The sequence below is a fragment of the Ascaphus truei genome, chromosome 2 (assembly GCF_040206685.1).
Source record: "Ascaphus truei isolate aAscTru1 chromosome 2, aAscTru1.hap1, whole genome shotgun sequence".
NCBI classification, from domain to species: domain Eukaryota; kingdom Metazoa; phylum Chordata; class Amphibia; order Anura; family Ascaphidae; genus Ascaphus; species Ascaphus truei.
The window spans coordinates 416,161,853-416,181,461 of record NC_134484.1 but is presented as its reverse complement, the minus strand read 5'-3'; the positions used below and the strand labels follow the sequence as shown (position 1 = coordinate 416,181,461).

At 46.5% G+C, this 19,609-nt stretch overlaps 1 protein-coding gene across 2 annotated transcripts in view; it reads left to right on the top strand.

The window, feature by feature from the left end:
* NEBL (nebulette) overlaps nt 1–19,609 on the top strand; it is a 341,974-nt gene that overhangs the window by 55,594 nt on the left and 266,771 nt on the right. For both annotated transcript variants that reach the window (XM_075587538.1, XM_075587540.1), the window contains exon 3: nt 16,717–16,801. In XM_075587538.1, coding sequence (XP_075443653.1) covers nt 16,717–16,801 — 85 coding nt within the window. The remainder of the gene's footprint in view (nt 1–16,716; nt 16,802–19,609) is intronic.

Below are 19,609 nucleotides of genomic sequence, written 5' to 3'. Positions count from 1 at the left end.
AGTCACTCAGTCACCCACCCAGTCACACAGTCACCCACCCAGTCACTCAGCCACCCACTCAGTCAACCCAGTCACTCAAGTCACTCACTCAACTCACTCACCCACCCAAACCCAGTCACTCACCCACCCAGCCCCTCACACACCCACCCCACCCAGTCACTCACACACCCACCCACCCAGTCACTCAGTCACCCATCCACTCACCCATCCAGTCACCCACTCACCCAGTCACTCACCCACACTGTCACCCACTCACCCACCCAGTCACTCACCCACCCCCACAGTCACTCACTCACACAGTCACTCACTCACACACCCAATCACTCACTCACCCACCCAGTCACTCACTGACCCAGTCACTCACCCACCCAGTCACTCACTCACCCACCCAGTCACTCACCCACTCACTCACCCACCCACTCACTCACCCACCCACCCAGTCACTCATTCACCCAGTCACTCACTCACCCACCCAGTCACTCACTCACCCACTAAAGTCACTCACCCACCCAGTCACCCACCTACTAAAGTCACTCACTCACCCACTCACTAAAATCACTCACTCACCCACCCACTAAAGTCACTCACCCACTGTCACGCCTGTATGCCCGCAGACCAAGCTAGACCCCAGTACTGAGGGGGGAACGGTGTGATACCACACACCCACAGCAGTGGGAGCAAGCCCGGAGTGTGGTATAGCATTGCTGGGCCTGTTGGAAGAGTTGTTATTGTATACTTGCAACGCTTAGGGAATGTCCGTGAGAATAGTCGTGTCCGTTTGTCAATGTTCAGGGATCCAGAGGGTAGAGTCGTCAGAGGGCAAGCCAGGTCCTAGGAAGCCAGAGGTCAGCGGAGTCGTATGCGTAGCAGGGTTCAAAGGGGTACCAGAGAGCAGAGTAGTCCAGGGTAAGCAGGGGTCAAAGCTAGGGAAATCCAAAGTAACACAGGAACAGGTAATCACAGGAGCACAGAGGGAGCACAGCATAGGTCAGGTACACACAGGGAAACAGGAACTATGCAGAGCGAGGAAGAGGCCCTTCATCCTCTCTCACCCCCCCACCCTTCATCCTCTCTCACCCCCCCTCCCTTCATCCTCTCTCACCCCCCCTCCCTTCATCCTCTCTCACCCCACCCCCTCTCCCTTCATCCTCTCTCACCCCACCCCCTCACCCTTCATCCTGTCACCCCACCCCCTCTCTTTTCATCCTCTCTCACCACATCCCCTCTCCCTTCATCCTCTCTCACCTCACCCCCTCTCCCTTCATCCTCTCTCACCCCACAGCCTCCCTTCATCCTCTCTCACCCCACCCCTCCCTTCATCCTCTCACCCCACCCCTTCCTTCATCCTCTCTCACCCCAACCCTGCATTATACAGCAGCAGCCAATCAGAATGGAGGAAGCTGTCCAGTCCCCTAGGAGCAGCAGGCCTACTCTCTCCCTTCTCGGGGGAAATCCCGCAATTCCAGCTGGCAAGTTACTATGTCCAGTGAGGTAATACCAGACACATACATGTCCGGTATTAACTCTCATTTTTTACCGTACAGAGTAACCAAATACCATGATGTCCGGTTCAATACTGGACACATGGCAACCCTATGTGAAGCGCTATGTACATTAATGCCGCAATATAAATAACGATATACAAAAAGACATACATACATACATACCTCTCTAATAGCGTGTCTGAGATCAGATGCATTGTAAGGAACTTCAACCCTCTCTAAAAGGGCCTTTGGAGATCAGATGCATTGTAAATTCTTCTATGTGTGGTACGATTTCCAAAGGACCTGAAGATTACGGAACCCTTTAGGCATGCCCGCAGAACCCAAGGGTTCCTAGTAACCAGGGTTGCCACCTTCTACTGAAGCCCAACCCGGAGAAAAATGTAAAATTTTTTTTATCTTACTTGGTGCGGCGTGGTGCGGCGGCATCTCCCGGCATCCTTCTGCAAGTCCGCCTCCAACTACAGTGAACATGGCTGCGCGGCATCAAATGACAACACGTTGCCATGAGAACGGGATGCTACGTGACGACATGATACTACGCCACGTCACGTTGCAACGTGACGCCTGGTAGCATTATGAAGCCATTGTCATGGCAACGCAGCGTCATTTGACGCCGCGCAGCCATGTCCACTGCAGTTGGGGGGGGAATTGCAGGAGAATGTCGGAGACGCCGCTGCCCCATGCCGCACCTGAAGATTGACAGGCTAAATCCGTAGCCAGGAGGTATTTGCCCAAAACCCGGAGTCTCCGGGTCAAACCTGGAGAGGTGGCAACCCTGCTAGTAACCCCTGTGGAAAAATACTGCCCTAGAATGTAGGATAGCAGGACTCCAAAATATATTAATTTTGGATACATAATGTAAACATTTAGGTCCTGTGTCAGATGTCAGACATACTGTAGGGCAAGATAAGTTTGGGTGTGACAAAGATTTGCTTCCCTAAAGCAAAACAACACAGAAGACAAAGCTCTCATACCTCTGCAAAGTACATATTCTATAAAATACAATCTATAAAATTAAATTAAGTAAAATATTGACTTTATTTCTTGTATACTCACAACTACGTTTATCTAAGCAATAATTTTGTGTCAATGTTTACATTTTATTTAGAAAAGGAAAATATTTTATCAGACGTGCAGATTTTTAAAAAAAGTAGGAAGGTTCATCACACTTGGTGATATTTTAAAGAGCGTATCTCTGCTCTGTAACATCCTTCCTCAGGAAGAGTTTACACGTGTTACCATGTGATGCCAGTCATTAGTAATCCAGTTTCCATGGTATCTGTTGACCTACGCATGGAGGTGTGAGAGCAGTGAGGATTTAAACCAGTTTTGTTAAATGTTTAAAATATCTTCCAAACCAATTCACTTTATTATTGCTAGCAGCGGGTTCATTGTTCTCTGGTGTTATCTAATTTGTACCTTATTTGTCTGCATTTGACCTCATGTTATCCGCAGTTTTTTTTAAGGCCGCAAAAATATCACCAATTAATACTAAATATGGCAAGTTGCTTTTCTCTGCAGTATCTTATTAGATACTAAGATACCTTCTATTAAACCAATAAAACAATTTACAGTGCACGAGCTTTCAAACCTCACAGGGTCCTTCTTCAGGATAAGCATTTATTCAAAATCACAAAAATGAATATATAGTTTATGTTATGATTTACAGTGATATTTGGCAGAAGATATGCAAGTGAGCCAAATTTGTTATTATGAGTAGAAATGTGCAAAACTTTCACATGAGGTTGTCAACCCTGCAAAATGTGCCCTTTTCAAGTAGTGAAAAACGACATCAGAGCAGAGCAAGCAGAGAAGTTAATAATAAAAATAGGATGTTACAAGTATTTTGAGAGCAAATTGCAACTAATTTGGCAAGGATTAAGTCAATGTGCATTGCAATTTCTTTTAATATGTTCATTTGCAAAACGGTCTAAAATTTCTAGATTCGCTTAATGCTGAGACTACAGCTGGGATATCTACACCATATTTCGCTTACTGGCGATATTTCGCTGAAAGCTTTAAAGAGGTTACTACCGCTAGGGTAATGAAGGGGTTAACCCCTCCCGCATCCTTCCCGGTAGACCTAACCACCCACCCTGGGGCAACTACCCCCTTCACCTACCTCCTCTGCCCCCAATAAACCAAGTACTCCGGTTTAACCCCTTCATTGCCTTATCGGCTAGCGGCAAAGGTAATGAAGCTGCTTTTATTTTAATAAAACAGTATTGAAACAGGGGGTCTCCAGAGCTGGACCACATTAATTTCAGCCCCGGGGACCCCCTGCTTCTCGAGTTACAGGCCCTGGTATGGGCTGCCGGTATCTCCCTGCATTGTTGAAATCTCTTGCATCACGTGACCGGGACATTTAAACATGGCGTAGATACCAACACCCCATACTGGGGCCTGTATCTCGGGAAGCAGGGGGTCCCTGAGGCTGAAATGAATGTGTTTCAGCTCCGGAGACCCCCTGCTTCAATACTACGTTATTATAATAAAAGCGGCATGATCGCCTGTTAGAGGCACGCATGGAGAGTTACTGATCCAGTCTACTCTTAACTCATGTCTCTTACAGATAGAAGTGGCTGCATCTGTACATAGGAAAGGTCTGCTTAGCACCAGCCTGGAGTAGGTGATACAAAAGGGGAGATAATAGAAATATTAATAGCATTTAAAAAAATATCGAAATTTGATGAATACTATTTTTTTTAATTAAACTTGCTATATTCTCTGTTTTTCTTTTAGAATCTATGTTTTTAACGCACCCAAAAGGAGGTGCCATATTATTGGCGATACAACATTGATGTATTTCACCATAAAAATAACTAAAGTTTTTTTGAGATAAATTTGCATTATTAGTTTATTGAAATGCAATGAATCTGGGCCCAAGAGAGCATTTAACAAAAAAGAAAGCACGCACAACAATATATATATATATATATATATATATATATATATATATATATATATATATATATATATATATATATATATATATATATATATATATATATATATATATTATGGTATGGATTCTGGACATTTTGATATATATACATACTGTATAGTATCAAAATGTCCAGAATCCATACCATAAATAATTCACTCCAACCATTAGGGCTGTATATTATATTCCATAAAGTCAAGATAAGCATATACTGTATCTAATAAGCCAAACAAGGTCAAGCATATCTCTATGAAGCTACAAATATAAGCCTACAGATGTAGCAGACATTTTTACACCTCTGAAAGTGAGAAGAATGCGTTAAAAGCCATGTATGTGTAACCCCCCTCTGGGATTACTATGGGCATTTAAGGAGTTAATGCCCTTAAAGTGTTAACTGTATGGGTTGTTGCAAAGTACTGTGCCCTTTTCCCCATATTTGTTGGAAGAAGTTTAGCCATGCCCACCTTCATCCTGTCAATTAGTGTAGGATACTAAGTATACTTTTCGCTCCACCCACCTTCTAGAAGGTGCCTAGCCTGTCACCTAGTATAGAAGGATTTTGTAGAATCCAAACCACTCCCCCTGTTAGCATGGTGACTAGTGATGTCACTGGTAATTATAAATAGGGTGGGATTAGGAATCCACCCTGAGATCCTAGGAGGAGAGCCAAAGGAGGAGGTCTCATCTGTAAATATGTAAGTACACAGTTATGTAATAAGGTCATTTAGGGTAGTAGCCCCTTTGTTGTTTTGATAGATAGGGAAGTGCTGTTGAAGATAGGCTCCCTAGAAACGTGGGAGTCATAGCAGTAGAGGCTCCCAGAGGGGAGGCCAGTGTCCCATAGGAGCCCAATCTGTAGCTCTGGGACTATTCTGATAGAGAAGCAGGTCATTTGATGCTGCGGTTCAGAAGGAGAACCAGGGCGGCAAGTAACAAGGCGACCGCAACAGCTAAGTGACTTCCCATCAGACCCAATATGCCAGAGAGCGCGGAAAAAGTATATGGGGCCGGACATTTGTGCTGCCCCAAATTTTGACGCTCTGGGCCCAGGCCTAAAGGGAAATCCGCCACTGTACACAGGGTAGCCCAAGCAGGGACCCTGATATACGTGGTTATACAAGAAGTGCTATCACAAATATATGTCCATGTAACCTCTTCCAGAGATGTGCCTCTCCAGGGATGCAGTAATGCACCTTTAGAAGAAGCTGTAGATATTGACATCAATAAAGCCTATTTATAACTACAAAACTCCTGGCACCCATCTTTTCCATCGCCTAGCACAGGGGTGCACAAACTGGGGGGGGCGCGGGTGGTTGCAGAGATCCCGCGCTCTTCCCCAAGGCATTTAAATGAAATACCGGGGAATTGGGTGAGGCCTCTGCAACTTCACTTACTGGGATTCAGATGCGTGGTGTGACGCGTCACCATAGCAACGGGGCGTCAAATGATGATGTGGGGTCATGACGTGTAGTCACATGACCCCGCGGCGTCATTTGATGCCGCACAACGACGTAAGGGGGCGCGAGCACCGGGAGGACCAAGCAGGGAGGGCGCAACTCCAATAGTTTGTGTACCCCTGGCCTAGCAGATAATTGACAGCCCCTGAGACAAGTAAAATTGCAACTACACCGATGCAACCTCCCTAGGGAGCCGGTCAGGGAGGATTACATGTGTTATCTTCTTAACCATTGTTTCAATAGCACTACTGATGGAGAAATATAAGCTTACAAAAATTACACAAATCATTTTACTTGGAGACATAACTCTTGATGGTCAGCGAAAAGTAAGAGCTGGATCTTTCATTCTTTCCCTGTTCTGTAATGTAACAATAATATAAGATAAGAACATGTTGAAAACTTAAACTAATCGGTTGATTGTGAACAGGTGGGTGGGTTTTGTTCTATTTGCAAAACAATTGTGGAAGATAAACTGTATAAAACAGCAATATGGACAACAACAACAAAAAATTGCATGTTAGAACTATCTTTAAAAAAAGAAAAGAAAAGCGCATATCTTGCCCTTTCAGGGATGTTTTTTTATTTTAAAACCTGATGCTCCGTTCAGCAGATCTCAGCAGCTAAAACATTAAATGCCTGGGAAGTCAAAATGGATGCCTCCCCAGAGCCCCATACAGTCTGAAGTTGCCAGGTTATCCTCGAACGCTAGAGATGGAAAAAAAACTAGGATTATTTTACAAAAATAAAACTTTTCTTTTTTTAAAAAGAGCAAGAAATGCTCAGGGGGGCAAGATTCTAGCATTATAGGAGCTCATAAAGGCTTCTTGGGGGGGGGGGGGTAAGGGGAGGAAGCACTGCTTTAAAGAACTACTGGCATAGCTCCATCCATGAACAAAGCGAACAGAAGTTTGATCTGTATTGCGGAACTACAGACACTTCACTCACCAGCAAGAGAAGAATTTGTAGTCTACCCGTTTCTCTGTTTCCAAATTAAACTCTGGAAGTTTTGAGCATATTGGACTCTAACCAGTTGTAGCTGTTTTATTTCGATGTGTTTCCTTAGATCTTACCTTGTGCCTACATTGCAACTCTACTTGATATGGAAGCACCCAGCAAAGACATGGCAAAGCAGCCGGAGTTGTCAGTTTTCATAATATGAAAACATTTGACCATCTGTGTCCTGTGTCTGTAATCATGTCACATAACATAGGGGGGAAAAACAACCAAATAAGACCTTCTGGTGCCCCATCATTTGGCAGGACTCCCAGGCAATAGGAAGCATACCCAATGAGGTTTGTATACTTTCTATTTTCCTCTGAGCTATGCACCAAGAACTATATTGTCACTTTTTACCCACCATTCTCAGATTGTTATTAGTTTTCTACCCAACAATAGCTTCCCATTGAATGTGCCATGTTGTTAGTCTCAAAACAGCAAATAGTCTATGTATGGTTGAAATTGTAGTTCACTTTACTTCACGTTTGCATGCATTTTAATCCTGGATCCGGAGAAACTATTACTAGTGCCTGTTTAGATGCTCAACCTTACGATCCTTAATTTTTGAACATCCTTCATATATTATAAGATTCCAAGGTCTCAACTGATCCTCTACAAAGAAGACAGGCTGAGATAAAGATTCCCAGAACCTTTCTTATTCTCCTAAAATCAACCACCCAACCTGAAACAATCTTCCCGTGCCATCTTACTGTACATGCAGAAGCACATTTCCCAGCACACATCCCAACTACAGACAAGATATAAATACTGCACACACAAAGATGACAAAATCCTGACCTTTTTTTTCTTCTCCTGCTGATCATCAAATGTTGTCTATTTTATTATGTGCATGAAATGCCCCAACACCGGGTTTTATGTAGGTGAAACAGGACAGACCCTGAATATGCCTCGTCACACTATTGTATCCAGAAGTATTAAACGGACACACCATCGGGAGAACAATTCTGCAGTAGTGGTCATGGCATTAAAGACTTGAATATCACCATATTGAAGGGAAACTTCAGCACACAGACAGAAAACGTGGGGATATAAATTCATGCAAAAATTTGGCACTCTCAAAACAGGTTTAAACGAGGAATTTCACAGTATCCTCTGTATCCACCGTTCCCCCGTGTCTAGAGAAACTATGTGTGATGCGTTACCTGATTGGCTCACAGTAGGCCTGATCCTCTGCTGCAGGGAGCCTGGGGTGTACCTGATTCTATCTGGTGACAGCGCCTCCACCTGAGAAGGATCCCAATACAATAGGATAGCTCCTCCCAAGACTATACAATAGTAAACACACATACAGGTATGGTAAAAGAGTATTTACTGAACAGGCAACTTATGGAACAACTATAACACAGTATGGTACAGGCCATGCACGGCCGAACCCAAACAGTGCCTCCACTGTCCAATCACCTCCGTATACACACCCTGGTGAGGTTGCCCCAAAGTACTTAGTTGCCCATGGCATCTAACAAGCCGGTGTCCACAGAGCTGAACCCATCCCAAAGCGCTACCCACAGAATGTGTGTGTGGCCGTTGGTGCACTTGTTGAGATGGATACCTGCCGGGCCCTCCAGCACCTGGGTACCACCAACTGATGACAGGATCTGTCTGATCCAACGAAGACAACCGCCTTTGCTTGTGGTAGTCTGGTCTCCTTACCACAAGCCGTATGTCACTACACGGCATCTTTGCTGTGTCCCTGACACTATTGGGCTAATAGGGAAAGTGTCCCTATCTGAGGGGCATTCCCTGCAGCACCCACAAGCTAATGGGGAGTCGGAACCTAGCTGGGGCCTGAAGTGGGACTCTAGTCCTAGTCTCAGGGCCACTGGCACCTGAGACACTACCTTACCCTCTTCTGTCCAGCTCCTGACTGGCGTGGTCTCAGGCGCGCCAAATGTATTAATCCCTGTGCAGGGAATCCTGTCAGCCCTATTGGCTGGTCGCGCACATGTGGTTGGTAACCGCAGAGGCTCATGGGACATGTAGTCCCTTCGCAGAGCCTTCCTCTAATGGCCAATGCTTGCGCACCCATTGCGCATGCACAGGACTCCTATCGCGCATGCGTGGCAAATACAAAATGGCGGCGCCCTTACCGGCATCCCGCCAAGGAGCTCCGGCGACCCAGTCGCCCCTCTAGCTACCGCATTGCTCTCGCAGCTTCCCCCATATGCCGCCAGCACTCGCCATAGCCTCCGCTGCCAGCCGTACCAGGACTTAAGGGGGACCCAGAGCGGACCTGGCTACACCTCTATGAAAGTATTCTATCACTAATTTATTCGATCGTGACATATATGCTATGTTATGTGTTATCTCTATCTATGTTCCATAAGATGAGACTTTGTTTTTACACCATATACAAGACATTGAGCACTTCTGTTTTTCATTGCACTAAAGGCAAAGAGAAGAGTTCAAGCGCACATACTGTTAAAATGTAAAACCAGTGAAGAAAATAATTTATATTACGACTGGAAGTTGTCGCTCCACAAATGGACTCGATCCAAGTCCAGACAGGTACAGAGAAGCAAAATATCAGGAGCGCAACTACATCCAGGATTATGTGAATGAAAAATAGAAAACATATAGTACAATACTGTTTTGAGTGGGGGGGGGGGGAGGGGATGGGGCATGGATTTGGGCTATTTTTGTGTGTGTTTGTGTGGCTGTGTGTGCGTGTCTGTGTGTGCATTGATTAAAAAACATGTAGACAAAAAATCCTGACAGATCCTCTGACGCGTTTCACGCACTGGGCGCTTTGTCAAAGCCTTCCATTAATCACTATAAAAGAAGAAAGAACAGCGCGACCTCCATAGCTTAAATCGGTACAAGATTTAATAAAAATGAGATAACAACAGGCCACTCACAAAAGTAGATAGAACATGTGCATGGGATCTGTACAAAGATCTGTACAAAGTACATGGTTCATCTGGGTAGTCTCCATCGGAGGAATACCGGTGATCTGTAACCTCGTGGTGAGAGTAGTGTGCTGTATATCCACTTCCGGATCCGGGTACACTTCAAAGATGTGCGTCCACACTGTAGTCCCCTGGCACAATTGTGATACCTCTCCTGTCCATGGTGCTGCTTGCTTCTCCCAGAATCTTTGGTCAACAGTCCTATTGAGTAACCCTATGCGATTCGTCGCAGCGATATTGGCGACTTTATCAGGGGTGTACTCCCTTGAGAAAAGTCCCTCTTTGAGGCCCGAAACGTCGGTGTGTGTGCCACGTACTTCAATACAGTTTTTTTTGGAACTACTACCTTTGTGTGCTGTCTCATTTTCCTGCAAGGCTGTCCAGTGAAAACACCTTATCTATCTTCCCTCTAAGGGATAAGCACCAACATCTACTCCAACTCCACGTGATTGCACATAGAGTTTTAAAGGTCAGGAAGTGACTACACACTCAGACAGACTGTTCCCAGAGGAGGGGGACAGAGAAGAGTTCTCCCCAGCTATGGAAGCTGGCACAGTCCCCTAGACCTGCTGGACTGTGGTCGCGGGGTCTGCTGGGACTGCCTGGGTCTTAATCATAGGAAGAGGATGGAAGGACGCGAGACCGCGCTGAAGCATTGATGTCTTGTCCTTAATATTGGACTTACAGAGGAGAGATTCTCTGAGATCTCGTGGGGCTGAGCTCCCCTAAGAATGAAGGATGCGAGACTGCACTGAATTGAGGACATCCGGTCCATAACCTTGGAACTACAGGGAGGGATTCTCTGAACTCTCACAGGGTCCAGAGGGAACTACCTGGAGCTCCAACAGAAACAGATAAGACAAACACTATATTTATGAGTGCAGAGACTGTGTATGTTTAGCTATAATAGTACCTCTTTGGGGTGGTAACCAGCTTAGCTTCCATCCAGTTAGTAAGGGCTGAAGCTGCATGTATAGTTAGTCCCGTAAGAGGAGTTGGCATTTATTTTATGATTTGTTTTGACTTAAAGGGACGGTGGGCCTGTTAGTGTATTATTTAACCCTGTAAATAAACCCTATATAGAGAAATACTACCTTGCCTGCCTTATTCTGGCACTTGAAGATACTGCAACGTGGTGTGGGCATATATATACACACGCAATGGGAGGTCACCCTCGAGGGGGGTTGAGGAAACCTTAATTGCAAGGGGAGGTGAATACACACACACACACACACACACACAATGTGTAGGTGTAAAAGGCATTGCAGAACATGTCCCCCATTTTGGGGGTTATTTCAGTAGTTCCATTCCCATGATCATTATAAGCCGGGATCATGGAGCGTATTCTTCCACTGCACAAAAATATGGAAGCAGCAACATGCTTACTCATTTGCGAAGATTATGAGATTGGCATTATTAGGATGACCTCCAAAATCAATAGGGGGTCATTCCTGGTTTTATTTTGGGGCTTTAGTACACCTATATTTCTGATGGTCACAAAAAGTGCCCCTCTGCCTCCTTTCCCACTGTACTAAAGGCCTTATTCTACATCCCAAAAGCAGCTGTTCGGAATGTAGTGTCATTCTTGATTGACTTTGGCAGTAGCTTGTGTCATGTTATGTTATTGCTTGGCAGGTGGTATTAAAATGCAGCCTTAACCTAATCTAAAAGCATCTCACAAAATGTTAATTGTATCTGTTATAGAAAAGGACACTCAACATAATCTCCTTTTTATATGACAGTTTAAAGTTACCACTCCCCAAATTCCTCTAATTGTCAACATTAAGAAAATATAAGTAGTGTCTGGGTGTTTTACTGTTTAGTTACTGTAATTATATGAGAAAAAAATGGTGTGTCAAAATCTGTCTAATGCTACTTTTGGACCCACCACCCTTCTTTTATGTAAAAACATCAAAGCAAAGAGAATATGTACAGCTCAACCCCCTTATTACGCTGTGCTGGGGGTCCAAAGAATCACATCGCGCTATAAGTGGATCGCGTTAGAAATAACGTACAATTGTATGCAATGTACAATAAAGTATTTAAGATACCAATAATCGTGTTGTAAAGTATTCAGAAATATAAAAATTGGGAGCCACGCTTGCATCGCGTTATAAGAGGATTCGCATTGTAACGGATCGCGTTTTAACGGGGTTGAGCTGTATTTCATTTTCTATTTGCTAAAATATATATTTTTCTAATTAATTAATTAACAAAAAACCCAACATTTTGTATAGTCAGGGTTGCTGCTTTAATTCCTTCCCTAATAAATAAGCCAGTGATACATTTACATTGCTGTAATCGTCCCCACTTAGATATCGCCCTTATTAGGGCTAGCCATTGCCTTTGCGGGGCCCCTCCTGTGGAAAAAGTTACGGGTACAGACCTTGAAAAGCGGCCTTCATGCGTCATGACGCAAACGGCGGCATGTGGTCACGTTGCCATGGCAACGCATCATATGATGTAACAGCGTCATTTGATGTCAGTCACCATGGCAACGTGACGCTACATGAGCGAGGCCGCTCCAGAGAAGGTAAGACCCCCTCCCACCCTTCTCCAGCTCCACCGCCTCCGGTTCAGCGGAAGTTGGATCCCGGCGCCGACAGGCTAAGGAAACATGAGGCCTCCGAAGGCACGAGGCACAAGGCGATCGTCTTGCCCTAGGGCCTGCCCTTATTTCATGCAAGGAAACAAAAGCTACATTTCCTGTCTTTCTTCGTGAGTGACTATATCGTTGTTGTATGTACAGGTTACTTTTTTATAAGACTTTTTCTTGTCAAAAAGAACATTTAATCGCCAATTTCCTCAGTACTCAAAGAATGTAGTTAATGACTTTTACCTTTACACCGACGATATTTAAGTAATAATTCCCGAAGAACAGGGCATTACTGGCCAATAATGCCCTGGCTGGAAGAGCTGAAGGCCTGAGGCAAAGCTGCAGGACTTTAACCCAGCCAGGGCATTATTGACCAGTAATGTCCTGTTCTGAGGGGTGTATTACTACTGTATTATAGGCTAAATGTAGGCTTTTTAAATAAATAAGACACTTTTGTATAGTTATATAGATTTTTTAATTAAAATAAAATGGTAAATACATCAAAACACCTCTATATAAACTTACACTGCAGATATCTATAGCCACACACTTTTGCCACCTCTGTATGCACACACATACACACACACACTGCAGCTCTACACACAACACAACAGCTCCACACACACACACAAACTGCTGCTACACACATACTCGGTAGCTACACCCAAACTCTGCTGCTTCTGTTACACACTGCTGCTGCTACACACACATACAACACAACAGCACCACACACACACACTGCAGCTCTACACACACACACACACACACACACACACACACACACACACACACACACACACACACACACACACACACACACACACACACAACACACCCCCACAAACCCACACACAAACTACAGCTACAAACAAACTCTGTAGACAGACACTTAGGCTGCTGCTGACCGCGCTTGGCGCTCGGCGCGGTCAGCACAATCAATTTAAATCTGTCCGGCCACACTCAGTCGGCGCGCGTGCCCGTGAGCGTGCACGTACTCTCGCAGGTGCTGGCCGAGACAAATTAAATTGACTTTGAGGCAGGCTGAGGGGTCACATGACCTCCTCAGCCAATCAGCACCAGTCACTGTGCTCACCGAAAAGGTTGCAGGACAGTCCAGCGCTCATGTTTGGAGAGTTGCGAGTTACCACTCACAAGCATGAGCGCGGTCTGTGGCACGGGGGACGCAGCCGTACATTGTAGCTAGTAATACACTCTCCCTCCTCTCACTTGTCTCCGTGGAGCTCTGTTCACGGAGGGAGGGGTCACTGCCTGGCTGCTGCCTCCTGACCAATCCCCTGCCCTGTCTGAGAGCTGTTCCTTTCTCCTGACCAATCCCCTGCTTTGTCTCAGAGCTATTGTGACAAAGGAAAAGCTGATTGGCTAGAAATAAAAACTTGGCAAGCTGGCAAAAATTGCAAAAATTCTGGGCATTACAGAATGAATAATGCCCGGAATTTTAACCAATCAGCTTTAGCCTATAATATCTATTATAGGCTAAAGCTGTTAAATTCCGGGCATTATTGAAATCCCTGCTCTCTGATCGGTTAAAAATTCCGGGCATTATCCAATCAGTAATGGCCCGGAAGTTTTGGCACCTTGTCAAGTTTTTCAGCCAATCAGCTTTCAGTTCTCATCGACAAAGAGTGAGATTTGCTCTTAGACAGGGGAGGTGATTGGATAGGAGGCAGCAGCAAGGCACTGACTCCTCCCCCACCCTGCCTGCAGAGCTCTGCACAGGAGAGTGAGGGGAAAGGTTTGTGTGTCTTTTGTGTGTTTTGTGAGTGTAATGGGGGCCCAGCAGAGTGTTTTATTGGTGTGTGTGTCTGTCTTCTGTTGGTGTGTGTTTTGTGGGTGTAGAGGGGGCAGCAGAGTCTGATTTCTTGGTGTGTCTGCTGTGTGTGTGTTTTGTGAGTGTAGAGAGGGAGGGGCTGCAGTGTGTGTGTCTTCAGTGTGTGTTTTGTGGGTGGAGGAGGGGTGCAGAGTGTTTTGTGTGAGTCTGCAGTGTGTGGGTTTACAGTGGGCTGCAGTGAGTGTAGAGGGGGCAGCTGCTGCTGTGTGTTTTGGTGTGTGTGTGTTTGCAGTTTTGTGGGTTTATAGGGGGTTGCACTTTTGTGGGTGATGGGGGGTGGGGGCTGCTGTGTGTGTGTGTGTGTGTGTGTGTGTGTGTGTGTGTTTTGTGAGTGTAGAGGTTGGAGGAGGGCTGCAGTGTGTTTTGTGGGTGTAGAGGAGGGGGACTGCAGAGTGTGTTTGTGTATATAGAGGGGGTGGGGGCTGCAGTGAGTGAGTGTGTGTGTGTTTGTGTGTGTATATAGAGGTGTCTGTGTATATATGTACAATTTCCGTTTAATAAACTTGCAGTAAAAGCATAAGAATGTAGACAATCATGCTGATAAAAATCCATTTGACTACAAAAGTGTATCTTTTTTATGAAAATTTAAAAAATAAATTTAAAAAGCCTACATTTAGCCTATATTAGTAATAATCCCCTCAGAACAGGGCATTACTAGCCAATAATGCCCTGGCTGGGTTAAAGTCCCTCGGCTTCTCCTCGGGCCTTCAACTCTTCCAGCCAGGGCATTATTGGCCAGTAATGCCCTGTTCTTCAGGGATTATTACTTAATTATAGGCTAAAGATGTTACATTCTGGGCATTATTGAAATGCCAGCTCTGATTGGTTAAAATAACGGGCATTATCTAATTAGTAAAGGCCTGAAATTTTTGGCACCCTGCCAAGTTTTTCAGCCAATCAGCTTTCAGTTCTCATTCACAAAGATTGAGATCAGCACTCAGACAGGGGAGGTGATTGGACAGGAGGCAGCAGCAAGGCACTGACTCCTCCCCCACCCTGCCTGCAGTAAGCTCCGCACAGGAGAATTAGGGGAAAGGTTTGTGTGACTGTTGTATGTTTTGTGGGTGTAAATGGGGCCAGCAGAATGTTTTATTGGTGTGTGTTTTGTCGGTGTAGAGGGGGCAGCAGAGTCTGTTTTGTTTCTGTGGGTGCAGATGGGTGCTGCAGTGTGTGTGTTTTGTGGGTGGTGGAGGGGTGCAGAGTGTTTTGTTGGTGTGTGTGTCTGTAGTGTGTGGTTTTACAGGGGGCTGCAGTGGGTGTAGGGAGGGGGCTGCTGGTGTGTTTTGTGGATGTAGAGGTGGCAGAGTCTGCTTTGTTGGTTTGTGTGTCTCTGCAGTGTGTGTTTTGCGTGCGTGTGTGTGTGTGTGTCTGTGTGTAGAGGGGGCTGTGTGTATGTACAATTTCCTTTTAATAAACTTGCAGTAAAAGCATAAGAATGTAGACAATCATGCTGAAAAAAAATCAATATGACTACAAAGTGGAACTCTTCCAGCCAGGGCATTATTGGCCAGTAATGCCCTGTTCTTCAGGATTAAATATCACAGGCTATCCCAATGTAATGTGCCAGTGGGATCAACAACCGTTGCCACATCTGTATCATCTTGAAAGGCAGTTAACATTGGATCATAATATGTATGAAGTCACACGACGACCTTAATATGTGCAACACACATTTTATAATCATTTGTACTACTTTTTAGCACTGATATTCGGATGCACGCAGGGCCCTGTGCGTTTAGGTGCTGCCGCTGGTTGTAAACTCATGCCTAATTTCTCTGGCGAGTTTCTTGATATATGGATATATTTGTATTGAATTTGTTGGTTGCTGTTTCTCCAATATACCCAGACAGTTAAATAAAGTCACTGTCATTTTTGTTTCACAGCGTTGCCTTGATTACTACGGGTATTTTGAACCTCAAACTATATTGTTAATTCAAAATCTGGAGTTTTATGTGGCCCCTTGCAGATGCACTTACCTGAATCCCCTCCTACTGTCTCTGTAAGTTCTCCCTACTTACCATTTAGATTGTAAGCTCTGCGGGACAGGGACTCCTTTGCCTAGTGTTACTTGAAATGTATGTCTGAAGCACTTATTCCCATTATGTGTTAGATTATTATCTCACGTGTATTACTGCTGTGAAGCGCTATGTACCTGGATGGCGCTATATAAAAACAGATATACATACATGAAAATTCTTAGGTGTCTATGACCATATGAACTAGAAAAATGCTCCAGATTAATAAAAGAAAAAATCATATTGCTATCAATAGAATTGTGTTTTATTTGATACTTACAATACATAGTTTTTGCCCAGGAATTATACCACTTTCGCCTTGATACATATGCCATTCGTTTCTACAGAATAAATAAGAATAACTATTATACAGCTTTTTACTGCATTACAAATTACAAATGCATATTTTACTTTTATTATTTTTTAGACACTACCCAAAACAATCCTTCACTACAGTGGCGGATACTCCTGAAAACCTCCGGCTGAAACAGCAAAGTGAATTACAAAGTCAGGTAATTATGAAAAGTGTAAGACAACACCCTCTACGGCAAACCAATTACCCTATTATATATACAGCTAAACCCCGTTATAACGCGGGTCTCGGGGTCCACCCCGAGACCACCGCGTTACTAACGGGGTCGCGGAAAAAAAAATGGCCGCCGCGCTTTAGCGCATATTCATCCCGCGGGACAGGAGATGGGAGCGGGCATGTCCCTCCGCTCCCCGCTTCCCCCTGTCACCGCGGGACAGCACGCGGGGCAGGAGATGGGAGCGGGGATGTCCCTCCTGTCCCCGCTTCCCCCTGTCACCGCGGGACAGGCCGCGGGGCAGGAGATGGGAGCGGGGATGTCCCTCCTGCCCCCGCTTCCCCCTGTCACCGCGGGACAGGCCGCGGGGCAGGAGATGGGAGCGGGGATGTCCCTCCTGTCCCCGCTTCCCCCTGTCACCGCGGGACAGGCCGCGGGGCAGGAGATGGGAGCGGGGATGTCCCTCCTGTCCCCGCTTCCCCCTGTCACCGCGGGACAGGCCGCGGGGCAGGAGATGGGAGCGGGGATGTCCCTCAGGTCGCCGCTTACCTCAGATCCCGCTGCCTGCATGGAGGTGGTAGCGGGGGGGTTTCTTCTCCCCACCGCTGTCCCCGGTGCTCCCGCTGCCTGCGCGGGAGGAGGGGGGGGAGCGGGTGGTGGTGCTGGTCGCGGCCTTTCCTCTGCTCCGACCCCACCCCCCGTCTGTGTAGAGTGAGAGAGTGTGTGTGTGTATGTATATATGGGAGAGAAAGTGTGTGTGTGTATATGGGTGTGTGTATGTGGGTGTGAGTGTGTGTAAGTGTCTGTGAGTGTGTGTAAGTGTCTGAGTGTGTGTGTAAGTGTGTGTGAGTGTCTGTGAGTGTCTGTAAGTGTGTGTGAGTGTGTGTGAGTGTCTGTAAGTGTGTGTGAGTGTGTGTGAGTGTCTGTAAGTGTGTGTGAGTGTGTGTGTGTGTGTGTCTGTAAGTGTGTGTGTGTGAGTGTCTGTGAGTGTGTGTAAGTGTGCGTGGGTGTGTGTGAGTGTGTGTGAGTGTGCGTGAGTGTGCGTAAGTGTGTGTGAGTGTGTGTGAGTGTCTGTAAGTGTGTGTGAGTGTGTGTGAGTGTCTGTAAGTGTGTGTGAGTGTGTGTGAGTGTCTGTAAGTGTGTGTGAGTGTGTGTGAGTGTGTGTGAGTGTCTAAGTGTGTGTAAGTGTGTGTGAGTGTGTGTGAGTGTGTGTGAGTGTCTGTAAGTGTGTGTGAGTGTGCGTAAGTGTGCGTGGGTGTGCGTGGGTGTGTGTGAGTGTGTGTGAGTGTGTGTGTGTGAGTGTGCGTAAGTGTCTGTAAGTGTGTGTGAGTGTGTGTGAGTGTCTGTGAGTGTCTGTGAGTGTCTGTGAGTGTCTGTGAGTGTCTGTGAGTGTCTAAGTGTGTCTAAGTGTGTGTAAGTGTGTGTAAGTGTGTGTGAGTGTGTGTGAGTGTCTGTAAGTGTCTGTAAGTGTGTGTGAGTGTGCGTAAGTGTGCGTAAGTGTGCGTGGGTGTGCGTGAGTGTGTGTGAGTGTCTGTGAGTGTCTAAGTGTGTGTAAGTGTGTGTGAGTGTGTGTAAGTGTCTGAGTGTGTGTGTAAGTAAGTGTAAGAGCCGGAGCGGGAGGTGGGAGGTTTGACAGGGAGGGGGGGCGTGGCTTGAGCGGAGGGACCCGCTACTCTCCCCCCCCTCCCTCCACGGACTGCAGGAGGGAGCTGCTACTCTCCCCCCCCCTCCCTACACGGGCTGCAGGAGGGAGCTGCTACTCTCCCCCCCCTCCCCGGACTGCAGGAGGGAGCTGCTACTCTCCCCCCCCTCCCCGGACTGCAGGAGGGAGCTGCTACTCTCCCCCCACTCCCTCCACTGGCTGCAGGAGGGACCCGCTACTCTCCCCCCCCCTCCCTCCACGGACTCGGGCTGGAGCACTCATACATACACACATACACACACACACACACACACACACAGGCACTCACGCACTCATACACACGCGCGCACACACATGCAGGCACTCACGCACTCACACACACACACACAGACAGGCACTCGCACTCACACACACAGACCGCTAACCCCCCCCCCCGCCGCAGTACAGGGCCCGCCGTAGCCGCAGCGCAGGGCCCCGCCACCCCCCCAACCCCCACAGCACAATGACTTCCCACCCCCTTAACTTTGTGAAACAAAAGTCACAAGACGTTGTACAGGCAAAATACTGTACATCTGTTAAAGTGCAGTTGTCTGTTTATTTCTATATAATAATTGTGTGCAGTGTGTGTGCAGTGTGTCAGTGTGTGCAGTGTGAGCAATGAGCAGTGTGTGTGCAGTGTGCAGTGTGTGTGCAGTGTGTCCAATGAGCAGTGTGTGTGCAGTGTGCAGTGTGTGTGCAGTGTGTCCAATGAGCAGTGTGTGTGCAGTGTGTGTGCAGTGTGTCAGTGTGTGCAGTGTGAGCAATGAGCAGTGTGTGTGCAGTGTGCAGTGTGTGTGCAGTGTGTCAGTGTGTGCAGTGTCAGCAATGAGCAGTGTGTGTGCAGTGTGAGCAATGAGCAGTGTGTGTGCAGTGTGCAGTGTGTCAGTGTGTGCAGTGTGAGCAATGGGCAGTGTGCAGTGTGTGTGCAGTGTGCAGTGTGCGTGCAGTGTGTGCAGTGTGAGCAATGAGCAGTGTGTGTGCAGTGTGCAGTGTGTGTGCAGTGTGCAGTGCAGTGTGTGCAGTGCAGTGTGCAGTGTGCAGTGCAGTGTGTGCAGTGTGTCAGTGTGAGCAATGTGCAGTGTGTGTGCAGTGTGTGTGTGCAGTGTGTGTGC